Source organism: Glycine max, chromosome 10 (genome assembly GCF_000004515.6).
Source record: "Glycine max cultivar Williams 82 chromosome 10, Glycine_max_v4.0, whole genome shotgun sequence".
Classification (NCBI taxonomy): Eukaryota; Viridiplantae; Streptophyta; class Magnoliopsida; order Fabales; family Fabaceae; genus Glycine; species Glycine max.
Genome location: NC_038246.2, coordinates 30,921,261 through 30,940,986, shown reverse-complemented (window position 1 = coordinate 30,940,986; position 19,726 = coordinate 30,921,261). Strand labels below are relative to the sequence as shown.

The window sequence follows — 19,726 nt, the reverse complement described above, 5'->3', positions numbered from 1 at the left end:
CGATACAAAAATCATTCAACAAAACATTGCAAAAAGCTACAATTTGTAGCCTCTGGAAGATGCATATTAGAGAGTCTTAAACGTGAAACCAAACATGTAAAATGAGAAGATCATAGTTGCATAGTAGCTCGTGGATTCAGCATAGGTTAGTTTGTTAGGTGGCTTATTTATTGTAACATACTTAGCCATCATTTCTGATTATGTTAGATCACATTCCAGTAGCTTCCATGCTTACCTCTTCTATATAATATAAATATAGTTTATATCACTTGTTACATATATTTTTATTCTATCTAAATACTATAACAGTTTCCTTCTATATAATCCCTCTCCTCTCTGCTTTGAACTTTATGACCTTTGACCTCACCAAGTTTGATGGGGGCACCAATCCCATATTACATATATATGCATCTCAAAAGAGATAAACTAAGACATTAAAAAGTCCATATGTGCTAAATGTAAAATCTAGATCCTATTAACCTCTAAATACCATGATGCAGAGGCAAACTAGCCTACCTCCCACATGACTGACTCCAATTACCGCTTGTTATCATTCATGCTTTTTCCTTCAAAAAATTCACCTAAGATTCGCTCTAGATCTTCAGCAGTGTATTTGATGTACCTCTGAGTACTCTTTACATTCTCCACTAGTGGCCTGTAAAGCACAAGGATCTCAGTTATAATTTAATAAATTTATATAGCTAAATAATAGCTCATACCAAAACCACAAGACAATACCAACAAATTAACCCTCAAGGTGTTGAAGAAGGAATGAACTGGTAACTAGATAAAACTGTCAGAAAAATCATTTACTTTATTTGCGAAGGAGGAAAAGACATTATTTCACATCCATGGATACTTGTTCCCATAAAGTAAAGATAAACTGATTAGGATACACTACACACTCTCAAAGATACTTAAATTACAGTCCTCCCCTCTGATTCTAAAAATTACACTACTTCACTTAAAGATGAGATGTTATATTTTTTACTATTTTAAATGTAAATGAACCTCTTAGTAGTGATAAGCATCTATGACTCTATGAGCCTCCCAAGAACATTTTTCCTCTGCCATTTTCACTATCATTGGCAACTATTTTTTAACACCTTATCTCCCCCTATTGTCTTAGTCTGACTTTGGAACATCACCCAAAATCTTCGTATCTAACAGTAAGGGTTCAAAACTGCTATCAATGATGCTTAGAATCACTGGAGAGAAAAACAATTGTCCAAAAGAAGCTAGTTCACACTAAATTGGACTAAAAAACAACACATTAGATGGAATTTTGTCAACGATGGCATTTACCAGGGGTGGTCAGAGTGCGATTTGACCAATTGAGTAAACGATGCAATCATATAAAACAGTTACCGAAATGCTAGCAACACTCTCTAACACACTCTTAACTATTACATGAAATTTTGTCAAGAATTACAAAATTATGGGGGTCCCACTCCTAGTATAACGAGTCTCTTGATATTGTAGTTTCTACTTTCAAATAAATTTCAGCTAATAGTTTAGAGTGTGTTAAAAAGAGTATACTTGCTATAATTCAAACAGTTGGTTAAAAGGAGAATACGCACCCAAAACGTTTCACAAATGATCTATAGGCAGGTAGCAAGACTTCAGCAACTGCAAGAATAAGAGACTCTCGCAACTCTGCATCTGGTACTGTCCACTGAGATTGTTTCTGATGAAGTTCCTCAAACATAGTATTGAATGTCTTGAACCTAAACATAAACACCTTGACGTGTTAAAAGAAAGGGCAAATGCTTTATTTGAAATAAAGTCCATAAGGAAGCAACAGAAAAGCTACCTGTCTTTAACCATTGTTCTTGAAGCACCACTACTGCCCGCATCACCACCAGCATTACTACTACCACCACCACTTGATGAGATGAGGCCCTGAATAGAGAGGGACTGAAGAATCTGCCAATGGAAAGAATAAAACTTCAGAAATGGTACAGTACCTTGTCAAGTAATTGCCAACCAATGGAGATTGGGATGACATTGTGCTTTAAGTTGCGTGCATAAAGGTCAAAACAAAAATTTAACTGAAAGGAAGAAATTACTTATCAACAAAGAAATTGATAGAAGATGAGTGATAGCAACACACTCTTCAACCATACATACTATTATTGGTTAAAATTTAATAAAAACTACAAAATTCAGAAAGAGACTCCTAACATTGCCGACATCCACGGCAGCTTTCCCTAAGACTAGTCCATTAGGTGCGAGAACCTCAAGGTTGAACTTTGGTAACAGGGTCTGAATGGCAGTGACATCCTCCCACGTTGCTTTTAGGTACCAATTGGTAGAACTTGAGCACAAGAGGAGAGCCCAACCAAAAGACTAGTCCATAAGGTGAGAGAACCTCAAGGCTTAACTTTCCCTCTATCGACATTGACCTGGTGGTACCCCTTTTCCCTAGGACAGCTTCACTCATCTATCAGTATTTGGTTTATGCCTTAATCCAGCCCATAGGTAGCCCTTTCTGTGGCCCGACTCTCAACTAGAACACCAAATGTTAGGACTTAAACACAAGAGGAGAGCCCAACCCATAAGACTAGTTCCTTAGGTTGGAGAACCTCAAGGCTTAAGTACCACACGAAGTAGTTTATTCTACTCAATGTGGGACTCCTAACAGTACTCTTGGATTCCAAGCCATAAATATAAACTTCAGTAGTTTTTTAACATGCAAGTATGTCCAATGATTTGATTATAGTGTCACCACTTTATTCTTCTAAAGTTTTTAACATGCAAGTATGTCCAATGATTTGATTAGTGTCACCACTTTTTCTTCTAAAGTTTTTGTCACGAAGTTAGCCCCTTAAAGATTTAATTTTTCATCAAATTTGTTCTTGTTAAGATATCATTCTGATATGATTGTTTCCTTATTTACATTAGGATTGTTTCCTTATTAACGTTATTGATTTAGTTTCCTAGTTACTATTTTTATGTAATTGATTTTGCTTGATTATTATCCCTACAATTAAGGGATTAGATTATTACTGTAATTAAACATTGATTGCTATAAATAAACAGCCAAGGGGACATTCCATGTGCTGGGGAATCCCATTACATGTATGGGACCTGGAGAATATCAAGAAGATAGTGGTGGCAGTGGGAGAAGTGGTGGACTTTGACGACAACGTTGAAGATCCCAACAATCAACCACAATGTGCTGGTGTCCATTAACGGGGTTGATAACGTGGTACATATTGTTGAGGAGACGTGTTACAATCTAAACAGATGCAGATGCAACATGGGGTACTTAGAAGGGTCATCAGAGGAAATATCGTTAGATTAAAGTGATGTGGTGCTAAGCTTGCTGTCAAGAGGAACACTACATGAAAGAGAGTCTCCAATGATACCCATGGTGGTGGGTGTGGAGGGGGGTAAACAGACGCAAAACAGTGGGAAGAACCTTTGGTCTTGCGGTCAATGCAATGTGCAAGAACCAATGGGCATTAACCAGGACCCACCCATCCTAGGTCTAATGACAAAGTCCCGAGACATGACGGCGATGCACTACACTCTTTCGGCAGATTACTGACACACTCAGGGGTGCCAGCAGGGAGACATGGATAGCAACAGAAAAGGGGGATGAAATCAGGAGGAAAGGTCTATAGAGGCTGATGCAAAAATAGTGGGTAATGCTTTGACTGGTGGAGAGAAGACTCAAAATAGATATGAGAATGGAAAATATAGGGAAGAAAATGGTCCATTCATAAATCACAATTTTGAATTAAAGGGGGTACATGTACATGATGAGTCAGAGGAAAGGGGTACATGTACATGATGAGTCAGAGGAAAGAGAAGATATATGCTCACTTATGGGAAACACTTTAAAAACACTGTTCAGAGACAAAGGCACACAGACAAGCTGTTGGGCTCTGGTATGAATGGGCCTGATCTTGTTTCCCATTCTTGCTTAGGTACGAAAGGGCCTGATCGTAGTTGGAAAGTATATTCAAGTAGCAAAGGGTACAAAAAGGAACATGGGCCCAAGGAAATAAACGGGATCCATGAGGAAAATAAAATGGGATAATGGTGGGTAAAATGGTCAGCATGAAAGAAAATAAATGGGATCCATGAGGAAATAAACGGGACCAAAACAACTAGGAATTACTTGCCGCGACCAGGAAGGATTAATGGTGGGTAAAATGGTCAGCATGAAATAAAGGGATAAGGGAGAAGTTCAGAGGATGGGAAACAGTGAAGGTGATTAATGAAGATTATAACACACAACATAAGGGGGTCGGGGAGGGGGATAAAGTGGGCTTCAATCAGAAAATTGGTGACAAAAGAAATGGTAGATAAGTTATGTTTACAAAAGACTAAGAAGGAAGTCATAGAAAACAATGTATGCCAAGCTTTGTGGGGTAACTATGGTGTCAGCTTGGAGATGCAACCAACATGTAATAGTGCTGGAGGACTACTATGCATTTGGAATGAGGAAGTATTTAAAGTAGAGAAGAAACTGAAGGGAAGTGGTTTCATTTACCTAGAAGGAACATGGGCGGCAAATGGTGCAAAAGTGATAATTGTAAACATTTACTCGCCTTGGAATACAATTCTGAAAAGAAATCTGTGGGAACAAATCTGACAGCTAAGAAGTGCAATTATGGGGGGGCTATGGTGTATATTAGGAGACTTTAACAATGTTAGAAATAAAGAGTGGGTATTTCTCAAAGGATGCAAGATGAAGGAATTATATAGGAGTTTAATGAATGGATAGCTAACTTAGAGGTTGAGGATGTGTCCTGTGTAGGGAGAAAGTTCACCTAGTACAAACCAAATGGAACTGCCAAAAGTAGATTGGATAGAGTGCTTGTATCTGCAGAATGGTTTGCCAAATGGCAAGGAAACACACAATTTATAATGGACCACAATTTTTTTTAACCATTGTCCAATTTTGTTCAAATTTTTGTTTGCTAATTGGGGCCCGAAACCTTTTCGGGTTCTAGACTATTGGTTAGGGGACAGATCATTTAGGAAGGTGGTCCATGATAGTTGGATAGCGACTCCTTAGCGACTCCAGTAAGTGGCTAGGGGGGTTTTGTCTTAAAAGAAAAAATTGGGAGACTAAAACAAAGGCTAAAAGAATGGAACAAAACCCAGTTTGATGACATCCAACAGAAAATAAGAAGTTAAAGTGGGAGATTAACAAGCTGGAAGTAGAAGGTGATGACAGACAACTGACGGCTGAAGAAATAAAATTGAGAAGGCAACTACAAGAGGATTTATGGGTAGCAGCACACTGAAATGCGTCAATTTTGAGGCAAAAAGCAAGGACTACATGGATTAAGGAAGGTGACTACAATTCATGGTTCTTCCACATGACTGTAAATTGGAAGCGTAGAAGCAATACGATTAAAGGTGTGGTGTGTTTGTTAATGGTTGCTGGATAGTGGAGCCATGTAGGGTCAAAGAAGAAATTCAGAATTTCTTCGAGATTTGAGGAATCTGAGTAGGAGAGACCGAAATTAGATGGGGTCAGTTTTAAATCCATTGGACAGCAACACAATAATTTCCTGGTGGCTCGATTAGATGAAAATGAGGTGAGGGATGCGGTGTGGGAATGTGGCAGCGAGAAGAGTCTTGAACCGGATGGTTTAAATTCCAAATTTATTAAGGATTTTTAGGATGATATCAAATCAGATTTGCTCCGTTTTTTGGATGAATTCCATGTTAATGGAGTTTTTTTGAAAAGGGGTAATGCATCATTCTTAGTGTTAATCCCTAAGGTCTATGATCCCCAGAGTTTAAATAAATATAGACCTATTTCATTAATAGGTAGTGTGTATAAAATTGTGGGCAAAGTGTTATCTAGAAGATTGAAGAAGGTCATGCCAACCTGCTTTTGTTGAAGGGAGACATATGCTGCACAATGTCCTTATAGCCAATGAAGTGGTTGATGAAGTAAAAAGACAAAATAAAAGTTGTCGTGTGTTCAAAGTTGATTATGAAAAGACGTATGACTCTGTATGCTCGGAGTTTCTATTATATATGATGAAAAGGATGGGTTTTTGTCCTAAATGGATTGCATAGATCGAAGGTTTCCTGGAATCAACTTCTATTTCTATTTTGGCCAATGGGCGCCCAAAAGCTGAGTTCATTCCCCAGAGAGATCTCAGGCAATGGGACCCACTAGCCCCTTTCCTATTCAACATTGTAGCTGGGGGATTAACCGGTTTGATGAGGAAAGCACAGGAAAGGAATTTATTTGAAGGATTTAAGGTTGGGAGTAATAATGTAGACATTAGCATATATTACAATATGCAGACGACATAGTCTTCTTTGGGTCAGCGATGATGGAGAATGTCAAAGCAATCAAGGTGATGTTGAGATGTTTGAATTAGTGTTGGGATTGAAGATTAATTTTGCCAAAAGTAATTTTGGGGCGTTTGGGACGACTGAACATTATTAACAGTGCTGCCAGCTACTTAAATTGCAAAAGGCTATCAATACCCTTTTCTTATTTGGGTATCCCTATTGGGGCAAACCCAAGGCGTAGAAAGACATGGGACGCAATAGTTAAAAAATGTGAAAGAAAATTGTCAAAATGGAAACAAAAATATCTCTCTTTCGGGGGAGGAGTGACTTTGATAAAGTCAATCTTGAACTCGATCCCAATTTTCTACTTCTCTTTTTTCAGGGTGCTGAAGAAGGTGATGGACAAGATGGTAAAGCTACAGAGGTGGTTCTTGTTGGGAGGAAACTTAGATCATAAAAATATCACTTGGGTGAGCTGGGGAATAGTCTATATGCCAAAGGAGGCAAGGGGCATGGGTATTAGGGATTTGAGCAAGTTCAACTACGCTTTACTTGGGAAATGGCATTGGAACTTGTTTCACCGTCAAGGTGGACTGTGGGCACAAGTTCTGAATTCAAAATACGGAGGATGGCGGAATCTAGATGAGACAAGAAGATTCAATAGAGAATTTATAAGGTGGAGGGACCTAAGCTTCATTTTCAATTTGACGAAGGAAGGGAGCTGGTTTAATAGAAACATAAAATGGAAAATAGGAAGTGGTTCAAAGGTGCTGTTTTGGGAAGATGCTTGGAAGGAGGATGAAGTGTCGCTGAAGGAGAAGTATCCAAGATTGTATCAGATTTCTCAACAACAAGTTCAGCAAATGGGGATAACAACAAACACAGGTTGGGAATGGCAACTCCAGTGGAGGAGGTTTTTACTGGAAGCAGAAATAGCTGCAGCTGCAAATTTTATGGAGGATATACAGAGTTTGGAAGTACAAATGCAGCAACAAGACTTAGACTTGGGGAGGGGATTCAAGTGGGAAGTATTCAGCGGGAAATGCTTATATGCTTCCCAATAGAGTCTTGTCATCTATGACTCAGGATGAAGTGTTTAAAGCAATATGGAAATTAAAAATGCCAAGTAAAGTCTCAATCTTTGCTTGGAGATTAATACAGGACAGATTGCCTACAAGGAACAATTTACGAAGATGTGTGGAAATAAATGATGCTAGCTGCCCATTTTGCAGAAATCATGAGGAGGAAATATTGTGGGGGCATTCTCAGAAATCCCGAAAAACCATTTCCTTCAACTTTCTTATTGTAATTCTGATGGTTTTAGGGGTAAAAGATGGCAGAGTTGGTGGATTGCCCTCACTTGGTGTATTTGGCATTATAGGAATAGGATTGTATTCCTAAATGAAAGTTTCAATGGTCATAAATTGATGAAGGATGCCTTATTCTTCTGCTGGACCTGGTTTAAAAACCTGGAAAAAGGATTTGATATCCCATTTCACTCTTGGTCTAACAGTATTAGGGATGCTTTTTGTAATCAGGGGAGGAATAGTATATAAACTTTACAGATCCTGTGTGTGGGTGGTTACCTAGTTTACAGCCAGAGCTTTGGTTCCCTAATACTTGTTCTGTATACTGTATTAGTTAACCACAGTTCTGCTCCGGTTGATGCTAGGCTGTATGTAAATCAGTACCACTTGTACTGCTTTCTCTATTATTTATAATATATATCTATTTTTGCCGATCAAAAAAAAAAATTAGGCTTTTCTCTATTTCAAACAATATAATGGTTAAATAAAGAAAGATTAAGCTGGCAGAATTCTCATGCCTTTTTTTGTTTTTATTTCCCTCGTACAGTCACAATTCAAATGGCATCAGATTTCCAAAAGTGAACAAAAAGAAATTATGCAACAAAATTCATAAAGATCCACTTCACATGGAAGCAAACACTAGGCAATTTTATCTCAATCTACTAAAATATGAATCATAACCATTTGCATTTCTTAATAATCTTCAGTTCTAACAAAAAAACTAAACATCCAAGAAAGCTGCAAGGCATACATAGTAGTCATAAAAATCAATAGGAAACGCACCTTTGCCCAAGCATTTCTTTTGTATTGATTGGCATGCTGTTGCACAATCTTCCTATGCCGTTGTATCCAATCATCCCCCAACAAGTCCTTTGCTTCAGACCTAAAGTAGAAGAAGATTAGGAGAACAATAAATTTGAACTAGCAGAGAATACAGTAAACTTCACATTTCAGAGAAATTAAAACCACGACATGTGAATGAAATACCTCCTAACTGATCTGACAATATAATGAATATTGTTCATGAGAAATAGATGTGTCAAAGCAGGGTCTCTATACTGTTTTGATTTCCCATCTAAATTGGTTTGAAGAGCTTGCAATATCCGCATTGTCACAGATGCTAGCTGTGAAGAATCACCTTCACCTTCAATTCCTTGAAAAAGTTGGTGTAAAGTAGATCGATAGCTGCAAATATTTAATGAATTTTGGTATGGTTAAATATGTCAAGATCTCAAATAAATAGAGGCACAATTTACAAACACAAATAAAGGAGAAAGTGCACAAGTTTTAAGCATTATCCTTGCATAAAAAGAGAGAAATTGAATGGTTGATAAGTAATTTCACTTGATTTAGAATTAATGCATGAGACTTCCCAATTCTTTCATTGAAACATCAATAGATATGGAAAATATAATTCAGTTCAAAAAGAGTTGGAATTTTGAAATTCGTACAATAGAATAATCAACAGGATGATTTGGTAAAGATCTGACAAAGTTGAAGACAAAATTTGTAAAAGTAAAGGCATGCTGCAGCACAGTACCCTTTACAGTCACAATTGATCTTATCGGCATTGGGAAATATTATGCAATATTCAGCAGCTCCCTGCTTATTCTTTGTAGGAGACCATACATATACATTATTGACGATACACATTCTAGGAATCATCTTTCTTGCACATGCAAGCTAAATGTTTATCCAAACCTGTACCAACTACCAAAACACATCACCTTTATATACCTCCAAATTCTATTTTGCTCTAGCCAAGTAACATTAGTTTCCTCGCAAGAGTTTTAGGACTCATGAACCAACTCCCACAAGTCTATAACTAATTTTTAGTATACCTTCTAAACAAATAAATACAAACAAGTGAAGATAATTGGCAAAAGAAATTAAAGAAAGAAGCTGTACCCATAAAATAAATAAGAAAACCTAAAATTCTACACCTCCTAGATAAATAAAGACGCAGCTTTCTCACCAATTAAAACAATATACAATGCTAGACATAACTTCATGAGTGCGCTCGAGAATTTGAAGCAGAATACAGCAGAAATGAACTTACTCAAATAAAAACTTCACATAGTTAATCACATAGCTTGTCAAAGGATGGACAGTTCCATCAGTTACTGCAGTCTTTGTAGCATCTTTCTCAACTGCTTCTTCAAAATCTCCAAAGGTCTCCTGGGCTGTTTGTGCAAGCTGTTTTGTCAAACCCATTACAGCTTCTCTTATTTTAGTGCAAGCTCTGCCTTTAAAGAGTATTTCAATCTGCAAATTATCCGGAGTAAAAGTTGATAATAAGTTACAACAATGGAAATATGCCTCCAATTTGCTTATTAACCACATGCAAAACAGCCACTAAAACCTACATTGCATATCCTAAACACCCCATATATATCAGACATCTTGAACTTGTGACATCATTACTGCCATGGCTAATGTGAAATTCTATCACAGGTTGAATGAAAAACTGTTGGGAGTAATAACTAGCAATAGACCCCCACTCTAATGAGGAGAAAAGTATAATGCTTTGATTGATTATTGTAGAAAAAAGCGAGACATATGAGTACACTATAATTGGGTACACTACAATGTGTAGCTACCCACATTTGTATTACTATGGTTAAGTATATAAAAGCAAATGGTCATGCCCATATACATACTAAAACCCTTTTATTCTAAATAACGACTTTTAACAATCATAAACTAACTTTTCATCCACTAAAGCCATATGTCAAAGGCTTTCCGTGTATACTTAAAATAGGCTTTTTTATATTCAGTTATATGAGTTTACCTTGTACCATAATAATATTAAAAATACATAATCATAGTATCCAAACCAAATATAATATCATAAAATAATAACATTCATTCCAACTTCATAATATAGCATAACATAGTAACAAAGTAAGATAGTCCAGACATTCTGAATGATCTAAGTTATAGAATTCTCAATTTTCAGTCCATATATGTTGCAAAAAGTAAACAAAAAGATTCAAGAATTTGGATGTTAAAAGCTAATACCTCTGCATGAATCTCTTGCAATATTTCGTACATGTCCAAAAGTACAAATAACTTTTCAGGTGATCTCTTGCTTTTGGCAATTGCTTCTCCAAAACTAAGTAGCATGGAAATACTGTTTGTAGTTACTTCAGCAAAACACTGATCACTAAGTGAGTCAAATCCTTCAAATATCTGATCACAAACTTTCCGTTCAGCAGCAAACAACAATTTGACCTGTTCAAGTACAATAGCATATTTACATGAAAAAAAAAATAAAAAATATGTAAACAAATTCGACAGTGGTCTTACAGCAATACGCATGAAATGAATCCAGTTTCCAATTTTGGCTTCCAAAACCTCCCATTGTAGCTTTTGAACATCATCTTTGCTGAGTTTCTCAACACCAAGCTTTTGAAGGCTTTCTTCCAATACTTTAGAACGGGTATCTCTGAACAATAATAAAGATGAAAATCATGATCATAGCAATAGTAATATTAGTTACAGTGATAACGTTTAATACACTTCAAACAGGAGATAGGAGGCATACAATTCATAGATGACTGTAATTGTCTTTAGCATGTGGACATAAAATAAATAATTACACATATCGTATCGTTATGCAGGGGAACAAGTATACTTGTCCATCCAATAAAAGTAGAAATATGAACAAAGTAATGGTGGAAATTGACATTCTAATAACATATGCATAACTCTTCTTTGATTGCTACACAAACAACCCATAAATGCAGCAAGAAAGTTACCAACAGCTACACTCTGAATAAAACACCAGTAAGGAAGTATCAAAAGACAGATTCTTACAACTTTTTTCTGCAGAAAACAATTTTCTGAGAATTATACACAACAAGTCTCATGAATTTTTTTCCAAGTCAGAGATGATGCTGACAGTCCTACACTTAGCTGTCAAAACAAATATAAACGGCTTACCAATTGTTTGTTCCATAGAATTAATCAACCAAACAACGGAATTTTCTAGACCATGTTGCAAATAGTTAAGATTACATATTTTGTTATTACAATTAGATAGTAATTAGTGATTTAGTCATTATTACTCATTATTAGATTGAACCTATGTAATCAATATTGATCCTATTTACTCATTATAAATAAAGGTTGTGTGGTCATACACGACACACAACATTACATAGTAAAACGCTATACGGTAGTTAGAGCTTAGGTTATTCTTGATAGAGGAATAACGAAAACTGTACTCCACCGCGGACCTACTGTCACTAGTGAACCTTTCTGCTTTGCCCTCTTATCCAGCAACCTGTTTTCGCTTCCCGACAGAGCTTTTTCCCGTTTTACATTGCCTTCTCTAACCACAATCACCGGTTGTCGGAAACTTTTCCAACGACCCTCCGACTGTCACCTACCTCGTTCGGTGCGCCATCCGCCGAGCTACACAGACCGTGTCGGCACCTCACCATCGGACTTGACATGCGCTCCCATGCACCTCTTTTCCAGAAAGCTAAACAGTGTGTGGCCGCGTTCATTCAGGTCGCGCTTTGCATCGCCCCTTTTGTGGGACCATAACCCTAGAGTTTGGGCCCAATTCGCGCTGTTTTAGGGGGTGTTCCTTTGTATCCTTGTTTTCCTTTGTTTTCTCTTTTTCGCAGAGCCCGTCTTCGCGGTGAACAGTACCCCCGTGACTGCCCTTGTTTGGCAAATTTTCTAATCCTTTTCGTCGAAGCTTACCTTCAACCACTGTCGCCCATCGCCGATGACCGTCATACTGTCCACGTGTGCAACCAACTCAAAACACCGCTGCACGCGACCTCATGCAGGGCCATGGCGCGTGAAGTTCACACACACGACGTGTGACGCATCTTCGACTAGCATCACACTGATCTTCTCTCCCTCCACCTCAAGGCCTCCCTGGTGGATCTTTTTGCTTTTTTCACGAGTGAACAATGCCCTTCACCATCGCCAAAGACCACCACACCATCCCTGTGCGCAGTCAACTCAAAACGCTGCCGCCGCATGTGGCCCCACGCAGGGCCCTGGCACGTGAAGTTCACGCACATGACGCTTGACACATCTCCGGTGAGCGTTACATGAATCTCTATCGTCACTGCAAGCCTTTGTTGGCTACCGCTGAGCCATGTTTATCCGGGGCAACCACACAACCCGAACTGCCTTTAGTTTCTATTGGGTTGACCACATTTGTAACAAGCTCAATTCATAAGACATATATGCTCGAGCTTGAGGGGGAGTGTTAAGATTACATATTACTCTGTTATTATGATTAGATAGTAATTAGTGATTTAGTCATTATTACTCATTATTATATTTAGTCATTACTAAATAAAGGTTGTGTGATCATACACAACATTACAGTAAACACGGTTTCACACAAATCTGCATCATTTTTCTGTTTTTTTTTCTTTTTTGTCTCTTTAAGGAGTCCAAGCTTGCCTTTTTACCCTATTATAATTTATAAGCTTCACAGTTTGTGCCCAGTCTAGAAAAATTTTAGTTTAACTTCGTGAATATTAACCTGAGTGTAGTAAGGGTAGTGTAGTATAGACCTGCAGTCATTCAACTGCAGTCTATAGTTAGTGTTAATTGAATCGGTTAAAAGTTATTCAACTGCAGTTTTTTTCATTTATTACTCTCAGCAGGAAATTACGGCTGTAAATACACAGGGAGGACAGCAGATGTCTCTAGAAACATCTTGAGTCAACTCCTCAGATCATCAAGGGAAACTGGAAAAATAAAAGCGAAGACAACTCTTATCCTTATCCTAACAGAATAAAAAATATCCAAAAAAATCCTAACTTTTGTAACACATACAAAACCCTAAACAGAATAGGAAGAAAAGAAACATATAGCATAACCCATCAATCAAAGAAGACAGAGACCTAATATTGGACTTGATAACATCCACGGCCTCCTTTAAGTTGCAGCACAATGTATAATACCAACCACATGCAACTTTTTTTAAGCTGCACCACAACAGAACAGATTATAGCTTCCCCTGCTGCATGTTGCAATACTGCAACCCAACTAGCTGTAGATCACACAAACGAACCATACAGCAACCTCACCAAACCACACAGAAGTATCATGCCATGGCAGCAGCGGCATGTGAGATCACATGGCTTAGGCAACTTCTCCAACAAATAAAATTTGGAGATGTTCAGGATGCTGGACTAATATGTGACAATGAAGCTGCTATCCACATTGCTTCAAACCCGGTCTTTCATGAGCGGACAAAACACAGAGATTGATTGTCACTTTGTGCGAGAGAAGGTACTTTCAGCAGAAATCACCACTGATTTTGTCAGCTCCAAAGACCAACTAGCAGACATGCTCACAAAATTTTGGCACTCGAGTTGACGATATTTGTAACAAGCTTGGATCATATGACATCTATGCTCCAGCTTGAGGGGGAGTGTAAATATACGATTTTTATATGATTTGGTTGTGTAGCTAAAATTAGGGATTTCTCCATTATTATTCATTATTTGGTTTCCCTAATTATGTATCATTGCATATTATAAATAAAGGTTTTAGGTGCGTGGTACAACACACAGAAACAGTAAGGGGGCACTTAGTCTGTGCATTTTCTGTTTTCATTTTCAGTGAGAACAGAAAGCAAAGTTAAAAATATGTTTGGTTCAATTTAGAAAACATTTTTTGTGAAAATATTTTCAAAAAGTGGAACAAAATTGAAAATGATAAAAACCATTTTCAACGTTTTCAAATAAAATGAAAATCAGTGGCACATGTTGTAAATATAATCACAAGAGCGTTCTTTCTTCTTTTTTTCTTCCTTGAAGCCTTTCTACTCATCGTCTCCAGACAGAACATCCGTTGCTTCTTCATCTCCTTTTTCTCTCGCAACCTCTCTCCATCACGTCCCTTTCTGTCACCAACAGCTTCATTCTGCTTGTCATCACCGCCCAAACCTGTTTCCCCCAATCTTCAACCCCTTCACTCAAACTTGGTTAAGAGACCAGTTTCGCTCACATGGGAAGGCAGATCAAGACTCCAACCGGACAGTCTTGCACAAGATTAACGACATCTCTGTGGTCATATTTTCTTCAAGAACACCAATAAAGACCCTGGTCTTCAACTTCACGAGACCCACTATCTGTTCCTTGAAAAAAGTATGGGATTTGATTAAGGTGTGGATAGTGGATGACGATTGATGAGGGTGGGTTTTTTGGTGATTGCGCTGAGAAGGGTTTTCTTTTCCTTTGTGCTTAGAAATACTCTGGGTGGAGAATATTCGGTATTTTGATTTTTTGAAAAGAGAAAATAAAAATCTTAACCAAACATATTCTCTAAATCTAAAAAAATTGAAAATAAAAATTGTTTTCAGAAAATGAAAACAGAAAATGAAAATTGAAAACAAGGACTCAAACCAAGCGCCACCTAACATACTTTACAGATATAAAACTCACAAAGAAGCACCAATCATACTGGAAAGGAATATAAACCTTCCCTACCAGAAATTGCCTAAAATAATGCAGATTGAAAAATGTACTACCTCTAGCCCACTGCTATATCTATATGACACAATTGAGTTGTCAATCAATCCCAACTTACTTAAGGCCAAAGTTTCATTGACAAAAATATCCTTAATCATTTTCTACACTTCTAACAGGATTGAACATGATAAAAAGCTTCAAAAGAAAATATACTTTTCAGTTCAGACTACTAATGCAATATGCATATAGAGAGGGCTATAGTAAGGCAATTTCCTTTTCCTTTTAAAATAAAACAGTCAAGAGAAGGAGATTTACCTGTATGTTTTGAGCAACTGTTGTTGGTGACCAGCTTGAACCATTTGCTGGGTTAAATTATTGAGCAGTGGCAAAATTCTTGGTGGAATAAGAATAGGAGGTGTGTATATAAGAGCATCGACATTATTTTTATGTAGCTCATAATGGACATTAGAAGAATGATTCTTTCCATTAGGATCACCATCACGACCTGGTGATGCTGATGAAGGTCGCATTGAGTTTGGAAGAGAACCAAAGAGGCGCTCAGGTTCCACAGGTTTGCTGTAATCACACAGATAAGAGATGGTGCAGAATAACATAAATATAACTTTCACCAATGAAAAAAAAACTAAACCATTTTGTCATGCAGAACGCCAAATGTTCCTCAAGCATAACATTATGCTTCTATGACAGGTAAACCATTTCCTACATAATTTGAAGATATTTCTATGATTAATATTATCAAGGACGCCATTGAGCTGTTACCAACCCTAGAATCATGGACAATCAATAAACCTTTGAAAGTTATAAAGCATAAGATCTACTACAACAAAAATACCAAACCTTTTTAAGTATAACAACCAGATGGATGATACAAGAGGCAACATCAACATAAACTTCAAAATGGATTGCATTCATTTCAAATTTCTTATAATATTTACATTTCAAATATTATTAATACTATTTATAAGACCTATCCCATTCATATTATACAACAACAATAATAGTCTTCTCCCACTAGATGGGATCATCTACATGGATCATATGATGATATTGGGCTTGGTTCAAAACCAAATTCATATTATATATAAATAAATAATGATGAGAAAAGTGTCTTATATGTTAGCAGCTAGAAGTTAAAGGACCTGACCGTTACCAGGCTGCTGCTTCATTTTTGCTTTAAAGATTGATTTATCTAATGAAATGACATTTACCTGAGACAAAGAACAGTGATTAAGTTCATGCAAGAAAATGAACTTTTGGTTGGACATGTCAAAAATCAACAACATTAAATACAAACCTGTAAGACGATAATAGCCGCTTAAATTCATCTTCTAGTTTAGAAATAGCTTCGCTTATCAAATTGTTGGCACGGATGACAACACCATCATCATTCTTAAAACCCTTCTTATTGCCAAAAAATCTAATGTTTCTTCTCAGCTGATCAATTGCTTCAAGATAGTTCTTCACATCTTCATGTGGTCCTTTAACTATTTTTGCTTCTGCCTGTATATTAGATCAATGGGAACACCACCATATAAATAAATATATATATATATATATATATATATATATATATATATGTATATATACACACACACAATGAAACAAATCATATGACTACGATATATCTGCACCACATTTATGGCAATGAAAGTAAAATTCCTTAAGTTGGTAAAGCAGAAGCAGAAGAAATATAAAGAAAGAAACTCATTTCATAGTACCTAAGGGCTAGGGTAGTACTTTAACACATCAAATAGGACTAAAAGAATAATGAAATAATGATATAAAGAAGTAAACAAGCATATGGTCAACAAGAAGCAAAATAAAATAAATAAAACAAACACTATAATATTTCTTAGCATCTAGTCAGTATGGTTTCATTTTCATTCAAGACATTTTCCACCTAATTTATGATTGTTACGAGGCATTAAAAGAGGCTCTATCTGGGACAGGGCATTTCCCCATAAAACTTAGATAGATCGGCATAGAAGCCAAAAGATGGGTTTGGAAATTTTTGTCTAGGTTCACTGTATGATGTAATTATGAAAATCAGGATCAAGAATTGTATCACTGTATTTAATATAATCATATTTATTTGCAGTAATTGCCATTGTCATGCTTTTTAGCAAATCTTGACATAATCAGTTCCAAGTTCAAATGAAAGAGGAGGGTTATGTTAGGCTATTGAGAACCCTTGTTCACCAGTTTTATTCTTCCTCTTCATCTAACTTCTCTAGGAATTTTCTCTTTTTTTTTTTTTAAGAAATTTGTATGATACAGATGCCAGTGTCAGATTTCATTCTGAAACACTTGCATTTCATTAACAAAGCATTAGCATTATGCAGAGGACCATGACAAAGCATTGCCACGTAAAAGCAAATTCTAAAGCCTTATATACCCATAACAAAGGATGGAACAATCTTTCAAAAAAAAAAGAAGAAGAAGAAAGAAAAAATCAGTTTAGAGTGAAGCAGGTCATGAAGTGATTCAAAAATCAAACAGCGAACAATGGTAACCACCACAAGAACGAACCTGATAATATTGATCAAAGTGAGCCAATATGGCCTCTGCAGACTTCAAAGTCCTATCAATATTCTCATGGGCTTTCCGAATAGAATGCGTTCTGATCTGCAAAACCAAACCAGAAGAAGAAAAAGAAAAAAAAAACCACACATTCAGCAGTCACCACATGTGAGTACCTTGAAAAAGAAGCAAAAGCAAAACCCAGATGTCCCTTAAAAGTTAAGCAAGAAATAAAGTCCATAATCCTTGATACTGTGGGAAATTGCATACAAATGTGGCCACAATTGCGGTCGCCAAGACCACAAGTAAGGTCTTTTTTCGTGGCTGCAGTAGCGGTTTTCATCACAATATTTGATATTTCAGGAAATTGCAGACAAATGCAGCCACAACTACAGTAGCAGAGACCTCAAATAAGGTCTCCGTTCGTGACTGCAGTCACAATTTCGTCGCGATCTTTGATATTGCAAGAAATCGCAGACAAATGCGCCGATGCAGCAACAATTTCAGTCACGAAGAGTCAAAAAATGTTGACGTCACGGTCAAAATCACAATAAAGAACAGCTTTTTTTTTTCGAAAACTAGCAAAGACCCAATTCAAAAGAACCGATTTTGAGTGGAGAGAGCGACCTGGGTGGGGCGCATGGCGGTTTCGAGGGCGGAGAGGCGGTGATCGAAGGAGCCGAGAATCGAAACGACGTCGTCCGTGATGGCCTGGCTTCTCTCCAGAGACGCTCTCATCGCCGCAGCTTTCTCGCTCAGCAAATCATCACTCGCCACAGCCATTCCCATCTTCTTGACTTCTTCTTATTCTGATTCTGATTTTGATTTGGTATCTTTGCTTTGCTTAGGCTATGAACACGAAACGAAACAACACAGTGGCAATTGCTTGCAAACACGTCACCTCTAGAGAGTGCTGTCAACAGTTTTCCGCACTTTGTCTGTTTTGGACTTTCGGTGGCGTTTCTTGGCTTCTGTTTGCCACCCCTCTAGCTTGTCGGTTTGTAGTTCTCTTCTTTTGAATTATTTTTTTTTAATTTACCTGACCATGGATAAATACCACGTGATGTTCTATGCTGATTTTAATTGCACAAATTCTTTAATTTATATTGTTAGGTTCAGAAGTCAGAACCAATTCGTACTCAAACATTATAGGAGTAGTTTTTTTTTTTTTTAGAGTAACATTATGGGGTTGTTTAAAACTACACATGTTGATTTTTGTACCTCGTTGGGTGATTGATGGTATGAGTGATAGGCTCGATTTTTTTATAAGATCTCGGAATTAAATTTTATGAATAAAAAAAGTGGTTGAAAAATAAGAACTTTACTAAAAATATTCAAGGGTTGGATTGTTTGTGGAACGTAAACTAGATTTAAAATATCATGAAATGTCATGAAACCGTTAAATTCATATTCGATGTGACTCTCATAGCATTGAGAGGACATTTCCTTTGATAATTTGATATGTTTATTTTTTTATTCACTGGTTAAAGATGTTAAGATAGAGAAAATTTTAAAAATATTTCAAAATCCAGCGCAAGCAAGAAAAACCCATAATCCTTTTTTTCTTATTCTTCATGTCATGTATAGTTAGATAGGAATCCAATGATGAAAAAAAATAAAGAATATTATTACTATATAAATGTTCGAATTTCTTAACGAGAATAATTAATGATCGATAAAGCTCTCAAATTGTTATTTTCTACTTAAAATATTTGAGAGTTTATTTGTATATATTATGGTTTTTTTCGTATTTTGGTAACCACTTAATATGTACAAAAAATAATTTACTAACAAAATAAATTAGATTTACATTCCCTAACAAATAGATTGATTTACAAAATGTGCTCTCTTATATTAATGTTGACTAAAAAATGTCAAATCCTATGAAACTTTATTTCTTTTCAATTTCAATCTCGTATAAAGAAAATTAAAAGTAAGAATTTGAGACCATATATTTTCCATTTTTTCTCTTTCATTCATGATTTTTAAACCATTATTAATAAATTTTATAATTTTAATCAAATATAATATTTATTTTAAAACTAATAAATTAAAAGATATCTAATTGTCTTGTCAAATACACCGGACACTTTTACATAAATACGGTTAGCTCAAATTGTTCTTTGCATAGTTTCTCTGCTATGA

The 19,726-nt window shown here is 36.5% G+C and overlaps 1 protein-coding gene across 1 annotated transcript; it reads right to left on the bottom strand.

The window, feature by feature from the left end:
- Nucleotides 1–219: 219 nt before the first annotated feature.
- LOC100775958 (exocyst complex component EXO70A1) lies at nt 220–18,627 on the bottom strand. Its single transcript, XM_003535900.5, has 12 exons — nt 18,209–18,627; nt 17,591–17,686; nt 16,356–16,561; nt 15,356–15,616; nt 10,893–11,031; nt 10,605–10,817; nt 9,643–9,848; nt 8,571–8,768; nt 8,367–8,466; nt 1,814–1,926; nt 1,581–1,727; nt 220–655 (listed from the first exon to the last, which is right to left on the bottom strand). The coding sequence occupies exons 1-12, from the start codon at nt 18,368–18,370 to the stop codon at nt 538–540; spliced, it is 1,959 nt and encodes a 652-aa protein (XP_003535948.1). The 5' UTR covers nt 18,371–18,627; the 3' UTR covers nt 220–537.
- Between the last annotated feature and the right edge of the window lie 1,099 nt (nt 18,628–19,726).